At 36.3% G+C, this 11,814-nt stretch overlaps 2 protein-coding genes across 2 annotated transcripts; both read left to right on the top strand.

Annotated features, from left to right (window-relative positions):
* The first annotated feature begins 476 nt into the window (after positions 1-476).
* Positions 477-2,002, top strand: mrps14 (mitochondrial ribosomal protein S14). Its single transcript, XM_052129184.1, has 3 exons — positions 477-577; positions 1,064-1,228; positions 1,519-2,002. Exons 1-3 carry the CDS (start codon positions 509-511, stop codon positions 1,699-1,701), a joined length of 417 nt encoding a protein of 138 aa, XP_051985144.1. The 5' UTR covers positions 477-508; the 3' UTR covers positions 1,702-2,002.
* Positions 2,003-2,516: 514 nt separating this feature from the next.
* LOC127645252 (calcyclin-binding protein-like) lies at positions 2,517-10,573 on the top strand. Its single transcript, XM_052128808.1, has 6 exons — positions 2,517-2,630; positions 2,937-3,135; positions 3,249-3,345; positions 3,601-3,700; positions 3,815-3,909; positions 10,137-10,573. Exons 1-6 carry the CDS (start codon positions 2,613-2,615, stop codon positions 10,294-10,296), a joined length of 669 nt encoding a protein of 222 aa, XP_051984768.1. The 5' UTR covers positions 2,517-2,612; the 3' UTR covers positions 10,297-10,573.
* Positions 10,574-11,814: the final 1,241 nt, after the last annotated feature.

Genomic DNA, 11,814 nt, shown 5'->3' with positions numbered 1-11,814 from the left:
AGTATGCTTTTCTTAACTCAGCCTGAGACTTTATGCTCTATGAAAAACTACAATTTTACCTTGTGTCTCTTTAAGAATTTGTTTAAAAATTAGTGGCATTCCAGGCCTTTATTGCTTCTAAGCCTTTCGACTCTACATTACTACATTTCTATGTAATATTTTATGCTGTTAGCTCTGCTTTTACAGCTGCAGTGTTGTTGCGATAGTACACTCTGCCGCCATCTGGCTGTATACCACATATACACCCAAAACTAGTTACCCCCTTGCCCTTCACCTGCCTCAACTCTCTGGTTTGGTGTTGCTTGTCATGAAAGTCATGACATGCAACAGCAATTTACAATGGATGGTTATTTTCTCTGGAAACGGACTACAAATTAGATTGTTTCTTTGAGGCTTTAATTTTATCCAAACCAGTAGGCGGCAGTAATGGTGTATTAAAATTTATTTTCAAGCTGCAAACCACAAACGAAGTCAGTGGCAGCTGTCGTCACAGCAGTGTTGGATCAACATGGCCGCGTGGAAGGTCCTCAGCACAGGAGTGGGGTGTCTACAATCGTCCTTGCCGTTTTGTAGACAGGTAAGAATACACTGACTCAGGTCTGTCGAGACTTTTTAATCCAGTGTTATTTAAATAGTGATGTGTGTAGATTTATGTGCACAAGTGTCTTTGTTACCCTGTTACATCCAGAGAAGCTGGTGACATTTAGAGATCGTTTCTAGCTGAAAACTCATGATTAGACTGACATTTATTTAGTACATTTATATATATATATATATATATAGTATATATATATATATATATATATATATATATTATTATTATTTTTATTTTTTTTACTAAATAATTAAATGTTTTTTATGTAATTGTAATGGATTGTTTTTATTATTTATCATGAAAATCTAGGTGTCTTTGTAAGTAATGTTATGATGTCAGAGGCCGAGGATTTATTTAACCAAAGAACGAGAGCGTCAACTGAAGTATAATCTCATGTTATATATTTGTTTTATCGACTGTGCTTACTGTTGTTGTAAGCATTTAAAATGTCTCTTCTAATGTTTTCAGGCCTACAGAAGTTCTCTTGGAGTGGTGGAACAGTTCAGAAGTTATTATGTTGACTGGAGGATGTTACGGGATGTGAAAAGGAGACAAATGGCATATGAATATGCAGATACAAGACTGCGCATCAATGCTATTAGGAAAAATACTATTTTACCAAAGGAACTACAGGTAAAATTAAAGCTTTGAAGTCTCCATTTAGTGCCAATTTAACACTCTGTTTTGAGGACTAAGTCTCCTAGTGAGATTTCTGTCTTAAAATGACTTTCCTCGTACTGGATTACACATGAAGTGTCTTTTTCTATAACCAGCATTTACACTTACAGTAATGGAGATGGTGGAAAAATTGCTGTAATTTCAAACTGAACACAACTAAAAGTCATAAACCATGAAGACATTTGTCTTTCTTTGTGTGCTGTAAATATAAATAAATGCCACGTCTGTCTTATTTGTTTCCTTAGGAGATAGCTGATAAAGAAATAGCCGCACTGCCTCGGGACAGTTGCCCAGTGCGTATTCGCAACAGGTGTGTGATGACATCAAGACCACGTGGGGTGAAACGGAGGTGGCGTCTTAGTCGTATTGTCTTTCGGCATTTAGCAGACCACAACCAGATGTCTGGGATACAGAGATCAATGTGGTGATTGGTCTGGAATGGTGTTTTGGACAGCCTTGCTGTTCAGTGTATGAACTTTACAACCTTTATGTGAAGCTGCCTTTAAAAGAGAATATATCCTCATTTTAGGGCACAAGTCCACAAGGGCACAAATCTGGATAAGCAACAAGCACCTGCTTAAATGTCTTTTTTGTTCTTTTAGGTGGGTTGATAAATTGTGATTTCAAATCGGCATCACCACAATTTGTTTTGCATCTGTTGAGATTATGTAAGTTACAACTGGTATGTAAATTGTATTACTTTAAATACAATAAAATTAGTTGATTCTACTGTGAGACTTGTTTGTTGAGAATTTATTTGCTGTCATTTTAGACCATTCTATAAAAATACAAAGAGAAGAATGTTACTTAATGTCAAATAAAAACCACAAAGATTCTTGAAATTTTTTTGTTCTACAACACACAGTATACCTCAAAAGTGAATTTTTAAAGCTGCTGAGTATTTTTTATTTTTTTTTTAAAGTATGTTGCTCACAAGTTGCTAGATGCTACTATGGTTCCCATTTTGCCAGGCACGTTCACACACATGATGGTGGTACTTGTAGTACTTATTTAGCAATAAAAAATAAACACTGTGGCTTAGAAATTCACATTTAAGGTATGACTGTGTAATTTCAGTTCTAGAACAAAAAAACGATGTAAATTGAAGAAATGTTTACCACAGGCATATTTTCCTTGTAAATAGTAAAACCCTGTGATGAAATCCCATTAGAAATCCACAAGGGAGACCATGTTGAGTTATTCGTCCGGGTTCACCTATGAGGACTTTTATTTTGACATTACACGGAAGTAAGAATCTTTCTAGAAACAGCGCTTCATGCATTTCAGAGTTAACCTTCATCAGTTCACTAAATAAGGGTTATTCAGGATAAACGCAGCGATGGATATCAACGAACTGGTACAATTTACTGTTTCAATGGTCCTTACATTTGATGCCTTAAAGTCTATATAGTTATTCTGCCAGAGACTGTCTTAATTTAATGTGTAACAGTATACATATATATATATATATATATATATATATATGACTGGATGAAACTCATACTTATTACATTATTATACAGTATAATTTACTAAGCGGGTGAATATTGTATTAGGCTGTCAAATGTGTGTCAGCATCGCTTTTTGATGAAACTCGCCGGTGTAAATTAAAGATGGTGTAAGCTTGTTGCTGAATTTGATCTGAGATTGTATTTGTCTCTAGATCAGCGGTCTTGAGAATGATTTAAAAGAGATTACGAGTCTACTGGAGAAATGTGAACGACAGCGTGTGCGAGACGTGTTAACACAAGAACAGAAGAAAATAGATAAAGAGCTCGCACAGAAGCGACAGCAGCAAGCCAAGAAAGACTCTGCAACTGATGCAACACTCAAAGGATACACAGTTAAAATTAACAATTATGGTGGGTTCATGCCTCATGTAATGCATGATCATCATTGACCTACAACTTTTCATTTACTTTATTTAACGAGAGAGCCTTTAAATGTCATTACATATGAATTTTTTTCCTGTTAGGATGGGACCAGTCTGACAAATTTGTCAAAATCTACATCACGCTAAAAGGAGTGCATACTATTCCAGCTGAAAATGTTGAGGTCAGCTTTACAGATAGGTATGGTAGAATTAGGTTTATTGCTTATGTTGGAATCATGTTGCTTGCTTATTGTTGTGCTAGTTTGCTTTTGCCTATGGTCACCTTTACTGGGTTCTTAAAAGTAACAATTGGATGTTACTTTTTACTATACAGTTAACCATGCCCATTTAATGTTGAGTTACAATTTGTACAATCTTGGCCATGTTTAAAACTCTCACTCTCATCATTGTTGTCAATGATGTACCATAAATGCTGCTCTTTTTTTCCTCACAGATGTTTCAATGTTCTTGTCAAAGATCTGGATAAAAAGAACCATCAAATGACAGTCAACAACCTTTTATTTCCAATTGTTGTAGCTGAGAGCAATAAAAAGGTTAGTCGCCTCCCATATGTTGTTGACATTAATTTATGTATAGTTGAGAAATATATATATTTTCTGTATAAAATTTGTAGATGACTAAAAAGACTCATTTTGATTTGCTTATAGATTAAAACGGACATGGTCCTTATTATGTGCAAGAAGGAGGCAACAAAAAAATGGGATTGTTTGACACAAGTTGAAAAACTTTCTAAAGAGAAAGAGTGAGTAAAACACACACAAACACTATTTAATTTTCTCTTCATATTCCTTTTTAAAAAATTTACATGTAAAAGCTGGATTTTACATGAAATTCTGCCGATTTATATATAAAGATACAAAATAATAGAATTGTTCATATTAGGGCAGATTGAACATGTTAATTTAGTGCAATTAATTAAATAAAAAATAATGTGTTAAAACAAATTAATGCAATTAATCATGCACTGATCTTTATGTAAATTCCTTTAAGAAGAATGTTCTATCAGAGCTATTTAGGTTTGATTAACCACCTGGATGTGGCAGTAGGGGGCAGTCAGCTCCAGATGTTCATGCAACATGCCTTGTCAAGCCAATGAGAACAACAGGGAGCATGGCCTTTCACAGACACGCTTTTGCTCTTAAAGATCGATAGAGCGAGCGCAACAGAATGCAGGCATCTCGAGATGTATTTTTCAAGGTTTCAAACTAGTTGAGCTTGACACAGTTTTCTAAAGTCTATTAATTTTTATTTGTTAATCGTTTCAAAGCAGCTTTACAGAAGATTATGCATTAACAGAAAATTAAACTGTAATATCTGTAATGTCTTAGAGTCATCATTGTGTAGTTTGATAAAATATGATTGTGAATTGTGTTTAAAAAAATAAGTAATTATATAATAATTGTTTTTATAACCCCAGTGAGCAAGCCGAAGGCGACTGTGGCAAGGAACACAAAACTCCATAAGATGTTGGTTAATGAAGAAAAATAACTTTGGGAGAAACCAGACTCACTGTGGGGGCCAGTTCCCCTCTGGCTAACATCATGAATATAATGTAAATATTACTTATGTATAGTTAGGGCTGGACAATATGGCCAAAATTGTTATCGCGATAATCTTTTTCTGAAAGGTGCTTTGAAACCACGTTAACTCATGCGGCACTTCATGTCTACACACATGCAGGGAAAAGAGGCAACGCGTGTGGAGCGGGACGGCAGATATGATGCATGTTTGGTGCTAGAGAACAATATTCAAGATTACAGCGCAGAAAGATCAGAGCTGTTGTCCACATCACTGTTGTTCTGTCGTGCTCTTTACTAGAGACGATGAGAGGGTGCAACTGTTGTCATGAAGTCTTGCAGTGCGGATGGAATCAATCCGGTGTCCGACGTAACCTAATTGTTAGCAAAGTTATTGCAGAGTTATAGATCACGATCAATGTAACTAAAGCAGCCTAATTGTGAGTTGAAGGATAAGTTAGGTGTATGCCTGGCTAAATAGATGAGTCTTTAGTCTAGACTTAAACTGAGTGAGTGTGTCGGTGTCCCGAACAGTGTTAGCGAGAATATTCCATAGTTTAGGAGCCAAATAATAAAAGGATCTTCTTCCTTTTGTGGATTTTGATATTCTAGGAACTATTAACAGGCCAAAATTTTGCGATCGAAATGAATGTGATGGAATATAGCGTGGTAGAAAGTCACTTAAGTACTGCGGAGCTTGACCATTCAAAGCTGAATCCAATTGAACAGGTAGCCAATGTAACGATGATAAAATGGAGCTAATATACAATCTTGTATTCTAATCATATTTCTTGTTTCTAGTCTGCACACTGGCTGCTGCATTTTGAACCAATTGAAGTTAATTTATTGATCTTGCTGGACATCCTACCAGTAGTGCATTACAATAATCTAGTCTTAAGGTCATGAAAGCATGAATACATTTTTTGGTATCAGCAACAGAGAGCATGAGTCGTAATTTAGCAATATTTCTTTGGTGGAAGAATGCTGTTCTGCAAACTTTGGTAATTTGATTATTATTGTAAGGACAGATTGATATCAAATATAAAACATAAGTTCTTCGCTGTTGTAGACGATGTAACAATACATTAATTGATACACTGCTAATATTATGAATTGTGAAATCTCATCAGGTTTTGAAGAAATATAAAGTTGGGTATCATCAGCATAACAGTGGAAACTTATTCCACGATTCTTGATAATATCTCCCATGGGAAGCATATACAAGGAGAAACTGATCCGTGTGGCACTCCATACTTTACTTTTACATAGACAAAGTGGTAGCAGTCTGCTCAATAGGACCTAAACCATGCTAATGCAACTCCACAAATGCCAACATAATTCTCTAGCCTATTCAAAAGTATGTTGTGATCTATCGTGGTGAATGCAGCACTAAGATCTAAAAGCACTAGAAGTGAAATGCAGCCTCGATCAGATGATAAGAGCCAATTGTTGATAATAAGTCAATTGTAACTCTGATAATTTCAGTCTCTGTACTGTGATGAGGCCTAAATCCTGACTGAAATGGTTCATATATACTATTTCTGTAGAAGTTATCATATTTGGGAGGATACTACTGTGGCAGCGGGGGCGTGGTCAAGCGCCCGTCTGGGGGAGAAAGCGGTAAGGGCGCTTGCACCTGAGCTAAGATTATGTCTTAACATCTGTCTCTAAGTTCAGTGAGCACGGGTGTTAGACATAATTTAGCTCAGGTGCAAGCGCCCAAACCGCTTTTTACCCCGGACGGGCGCTTGACCACGCCCCCGCTGCCAAAACTACCTTTTCTAGTATTTTCAACATAAACGGGAGATTTGAAATCAGTCTATAATTAGCCAGTTCTCCATGGTCAAGTTGTGTCTTCTTAATAAACGGTTTGATAACTGCCATTTTAAAGTTTCTTGGGATATGTCCAAAGGATGGCGAGGAGTTAATAATATTAAGAAGAGGTTCTGAAATTACAGGGAATAACTCTTATAAGAGCTTGGTTGGTATTGGATCTAACATACATGTGGCTTTTGATGATTTGATAAGTTATTTTAGCTCTTCATGAACTATGACAGTGAAGGATTGAAGTTGCACATTAGGAAAATTATGAGACACTGTTTTCTGAGTTGCTGTGACAGATGATTGCATAATTCCAATTTTATTTCTGATTATTTCAATTTTATCAGTTAATAAATTCATGAAGTCATTATTTTTGTGCTGTGAAGTAATATCTGGTTCTGTGGACTCTGGTTAATATCCAGTAATATCTGGTTAATTCCTAACCAATTTAGCCACAGTACTGAATAAACATATAGGATTGTTGTGGTTATTTTCTGTGTTTACTCATATGCTGACCTGGCAGCATTTAGTTGCTGTCTGTAGCTACAGACACAATCCTTCCATACCAAACAGGTTTTAGTCAAACAGAGCACATCCAAACTACAATCTGTAAAAATGTCATCAGATTGACCAGTTTGTCTGCTTCTTGACCTGGACCCCAGTTAGTCAAATACTATCATTATTAAGACTATGAGCCAAATTACTATAGAGGTGCGCGGAACCTTCCCTGGAGGAATGGAGTCCGTCTCTCTTTAGCAGGTCAGGTCAAAAACTCTTCCAATTGTCTATAAATCCTATTCTATTCTCCAGACACCACTCAGACATCCAGCCATTCAGTGACACTAATCTACAATAAACCTCGTCACCACGATGAGCAGGGAGGGGGCCAGAGCATATTACAGTGTCTGACATAGTTTTTGCATTATCTCTAAAGGTGCGTACACACTGCCAGCGACATCGCGCGCGACAGCGACTCAATACCATTAATTTTCAATGCAAGCACAGCGACTTCCGGCGACACGAGCTGTCGCGACCGTTGGCGCTAGATGTGGGCGTGTCCTGCGACGCGACAAAGTTGAGAAAAGTTCAACTTTGGAGCGACTAACGGAAGCGACAGCCAATAGGAGAGACGACGGGAGAGCTCACGTGATCCTTCTCTCTCTCTCTCTCAGCTCCTGCAGTAACGGAAAGATGGATGAAAGGCTAATTCTTGCTCTTAGACATTTTCCAGTACTCTATGATATGTCTCTTCCCACGTACAAGGACATTTTTAAGAAAAATACTGCATGGAAAGGTGTATCTGAGATCGCGGGGATTTTGTGGACCCAGACAGACCGGCATTTGCATTTTCGCCGCAGATAAACAGCCGCTCTGGCAAACAGCACCCCTGGTTTCTCATTCATCTTTGATATAAAGCATTTTATGTACTGATTCCATTTATATTTAGTCTTTTCCCTCCAAAATGTTTGTTTTTAGTGGCAAGAAAAGAGATTCGCTGTCAACAGCAATGGAATGACATCAGTGAATGTCATTTATAAACGTTACTAGGCAACCAGTAGTGGGAACACCCACTAGCGACTTCACCGCCAGCCACTGGCGACCTTCAGCGATAAAGTCGCTGGCAGTGTGTACGTACCTTAATGATTTCTGACTGGCGAAGCCGGACATCATGAGTGCCGACATGAATAACAATTTTAGAAAATCTATGTTTAACATTAGCCAGCACTTGTAATTTGATCTGACATCAGACGCTCTGGTACCTGAAATGCATTTAACAAAAGTGGCTGGAGTCTCTATTTCCACATTCCTTACAATAGAATCATCAATAACAAGGGCTCTTTCAACATGATTCTCAGTGGGTGCATCACTGAGTGGAGAGAATCAATTGGAAATCGATTGTACTCTCTGTACTGCCTGCATCCAAAACAGTTTTGGCTTCTCTTTCTCACTGACCTCCACTAGCATTCGGATGCATGTCTCTAAGTCTTCTAATTCCTTTCATTTATCACATGTGAATCCCTCACTGCTGATGGAAGAAGCTATTGTAATCATGTGACATGCAAAAAATGGGTGCACGTTGTAAAATGCACACAGTTTAATCACGATAAAAATAGAAAGCAGATACACACGGCAAATGCATGCAGTTGAATCGCGATAAGAGAATAATGCGGGGAAAACCCGATGCACACCTGAAAAATGGCAGATGTTAAGGATTAAAAGCTGAAAACAGATAGAAAAGTGATGCTAATAAAGCTAGAAGGCTACAAACACAGACTCAAGCTAGGCACTAGCAGCAACAGGGAAAATACACACAGATGAAAGTAGAAAAGCGGATAAACCTAAAACACGGTAAAATGACAAAGGATAAAACAACGAAAGTATTAGAATAAGAAAAAGCAATGCTAAGCAGGCTACAAACACTCGTGCAGCATGTGTCAGGAACAGAGAACTTATGAGTAGAGACGCTGAAAACTAGTGAGATGCGACACAACCAAAATGAGACAACTCAAAAGCGTCCATCTGAGGATAACGGGTTAAATTAAATGACATGGAAATAAAGCAAATGATAATTTAACTTTTGAGCCTCTCTTTGCATTGTAGAAATGCCTCATGTCTGCTACCTCAATTTACACTCACTAAGCACTTTATTTGGAACACCTGTACACCTACATATTCATGCAATTTATCTGATCAGTGATTCGTGTGGAAGTAGTGCAGTGCATAAAATCATTCAGATATGGGTCAGAAGCTTCAGTTAATATTCACATCAACCATCAGAATGGGGAAAAATGTGATCTCTGTGATTTAGGTTTGAGTATTGCTGTAACTGCTGATCTCCTGGGATTTTCACACACAACAGTTTCTAGAGTTTACTCAGAATGTGCCTAAACAAAACACATCCAATGAGTGGCAGTTCTGTGGACAGAAATGACATGTCGATGAGCCAACGGAGAATGGCTAGACTCGTTTGAGTTGACAGAAAGGCTACAGTAACTCAGATAACTGCTCTGTACAATTGTAGTGATTTTTTTAAATAAACTAAATAATTTATATTATATATTTATAATTATTGTAATTATCATATACTAAATTATCTTTATCTGGGGCCTTTCTCAGTAAATAGTAAATATTGATATATGCAATTAATTTGATTAATTAATTAATCGGCACATCATGTAATTGATTCATTTAAACGTTTTAAACGTTTAACAGCCCTGGTTTGTATGCCTATACTAAATAAATTGTGCACCACAATTTAAATGCAACTTATATACATAATGGGTGGATATTTACATTGGAATTCACTGTACTTGCTTGCAATAGTCATATCTAGTTTGTTAGAGAATCATTCTTTGAGAAGATTCTTTTCATTTAATAAATTTCTCTGAAACATTTCCAATTGATAAAAAGATAAAATAAAAATCAACAACAATAACTGGAAAAGTCATAGATATATAGTCATAGAAAGTGTTTATCAGCACAGTTGTCACGTTAACTTGTCCAGCTTGATATAATGTACATTAACAGTAAAGCACATATCAGTACTGGACATCAGTAATGTGTTCAACTTCACAATTATACTTAATTTGTGTATACAACTAATGTTTATATTGTAACGTATCCGTGTCAGTAAACCTAACATGGATGTGAAGGCTGATCCAAGCGAGGGACTGATGAACATGCTGCAGAAGATCTACAGTGATGGTGATGACGAGATGAAGCGCATTATTAACAAGGCGTGGTGTGAGTCTCGGGAGAAGAAGGCCAAAGGAGATGACTTTGACTTCTGAGTTTCACATTGAATGACCCAAGCTGCACCTGATGCATTTGTCTTTCCAGTTTATTAGGATCTTTTTCTTTTTTTTAATACTCTGTTCCATTTGGACTTGACTGTTAATTAAAGATATGAATTTTTCCAGCTATTATTTTGACTGGTTAAATTTTGACGTTTAATATGTTGCATTTGTATAAAGGATGAAAAAATGTTCATTGATTTTCGCAAACCACATTCTTGCATTTATTTTTACCTTGGCAGTGGAACATGCTAATAAAGGAAGACTGACATTTACATGATTCTTGGGTTGTTGTCGGTTTGTTTTTTCTATGTACCTAATGATCCATTTTTATAGGGTTGGGGAGTAACGAAATACATTATACATAATATAACGAGTTACAATTTAAATCATTGGTAATTAGAGAACAGTTACACTAAAACAATTATTTTGATTACTGAAGAGTTTACTTTGCATTTTATTGTCATTTGTTTCATTTAATATTTAGTCCTTTCAGATGGAAAACATTTATACATTTACATTTATGCATTTGGCAGATGCTTTTATCCAAAGCGACTTCCTTATTACAGGGACAATCCCCCCGGAGCAATCTGGAGTTAAGTGCCTTGCTCAAGGACACAATGTTGGTGGCTGTGGGGATCGAACCAGCGACCTTCTGATTCTGGTCGTTATACATATAAATGATGCAATCTAAAGTGCATTTGAACAGCGGTGATACACTTTCTTATGTGTTACATTCATACGAGCAGACAGAGAAGTATGTTTGGAGCAGAAAAATAGAAATAAACATTGTGTAAATTGTCAACTTTACGCTAAGCTAAAATGCTATTTCTATCCATTTTACATGCGTGTGTTACCAGGCATGATCATATTTTCACCAAGAAAATTCACATGGATCATCATTTCTTTTCGTCTAGTAAGACCTTTGATATTAGGCCAAAAACATTATTCTTGATAAGAATTTTTTGTATTGTTTTCATGTAAAAATATCTCAAAGTCAGTAACGTATTCTACATACTTTGGATTACTTCAGCAATGGTAAACTTTTTCTCTGCCAGTACATTAAGACAAAATATATGTTAAAAATACATTCTCTGAAAAACCTAAATATCTTATGCAGTGTTTTTTCTAAATCATGATCTTGATTTAAGGATTTTTCTTAAATCAAGATCATGATTTAGAAAAAACACTGCATAAGATATTTAGGTTTTTCAGAGAATGTATTTTTAACGTATATTTTGTCTTAATGTAGCCTACTGGCAGAGAAAAAGTTTACCATTGCTGAAGTAATCCAAAGTATTTAGAATACGTTACTGACCTTGAGTAATTAACGGTATACGTTACAAATTAAATTTTACAGCATGTATTCTGTAATCTGTAGTGGAATTAATTTCAAAAGTAATCCTCCCAACCCTGCATGTTTATTAGATTAGATAGATTAGATTCAACTTTATTGTCATTGTGCAAAACACAAGTACAGAGCCGATTAAATGCAGTTAGCATCTAACCAGAAGT

The sequence above is a fragment of the Xyrauchen texanus genome, chromosome 6 (genome assembly GCF_025860055.1).
Source record: "Xyrauchen texanus isolate HMW12.3.18 chromosome 6, RBS_HiC_50CHRs, whole genome shotgun sequence".
Lineage (NCBI taxonomy): Eukaryota > Metazoa > Chordata > Actinopteri > Cypriniformes > Catostomidae > Xyrauchen > Xyrauchen texanus.
Note: the sequence above shows the minus strand (reverse complement) of the source record. Positions and strands in the feature narration are given on the sequence as shown.

What these genes read in the sequence shown, in the direction of transcription:
- LOC127645252 (XM_052128808.1), top strand. An exon ending in GAGGTCAGCTTTACAGATAG is followed by an intron (nt 3,346 to 3,600) that starts GTATGGTAGAAT and finishes TTTTCCTCACAG; the next exon opens with ATGTTTCAATGTTCTTGTCA. An exon ending in AAACTTTCTAAAGAGAAAGA is followed by an intron (nt 3,910 to 10,136) that starts GTGAGTAAAACA and finishes TATCCGTGTCAG; the next exon opens with TAAACCTAACATGGATGTGA.
- mrps14 (XM_052129184.1), top strand. Translation starts at nt 509, where the DNA reads ATGGCCGCGTGGAAGGTCCTCAGCACAGGAGTGGGGTGTCTACAATCG. An exon ending in CCTTGCCGTTTTGTAGACAG is followed by an intron (nt 578 to 1,063) that starts GTAAGAATACAC and finishes TAATGTTTTCAG; the next exon opens with GCCTACAGAAGTTCTCTTGG. An exon ending in TTTTACCAAAGGAACTACAG is followed by an intron (nt 1,229 to 1,518) that starts GTAAAATTAAAG and finishes TTGTTTCCTTAG; the next exon opens with GAGATAGCTGATAAAGAAAT.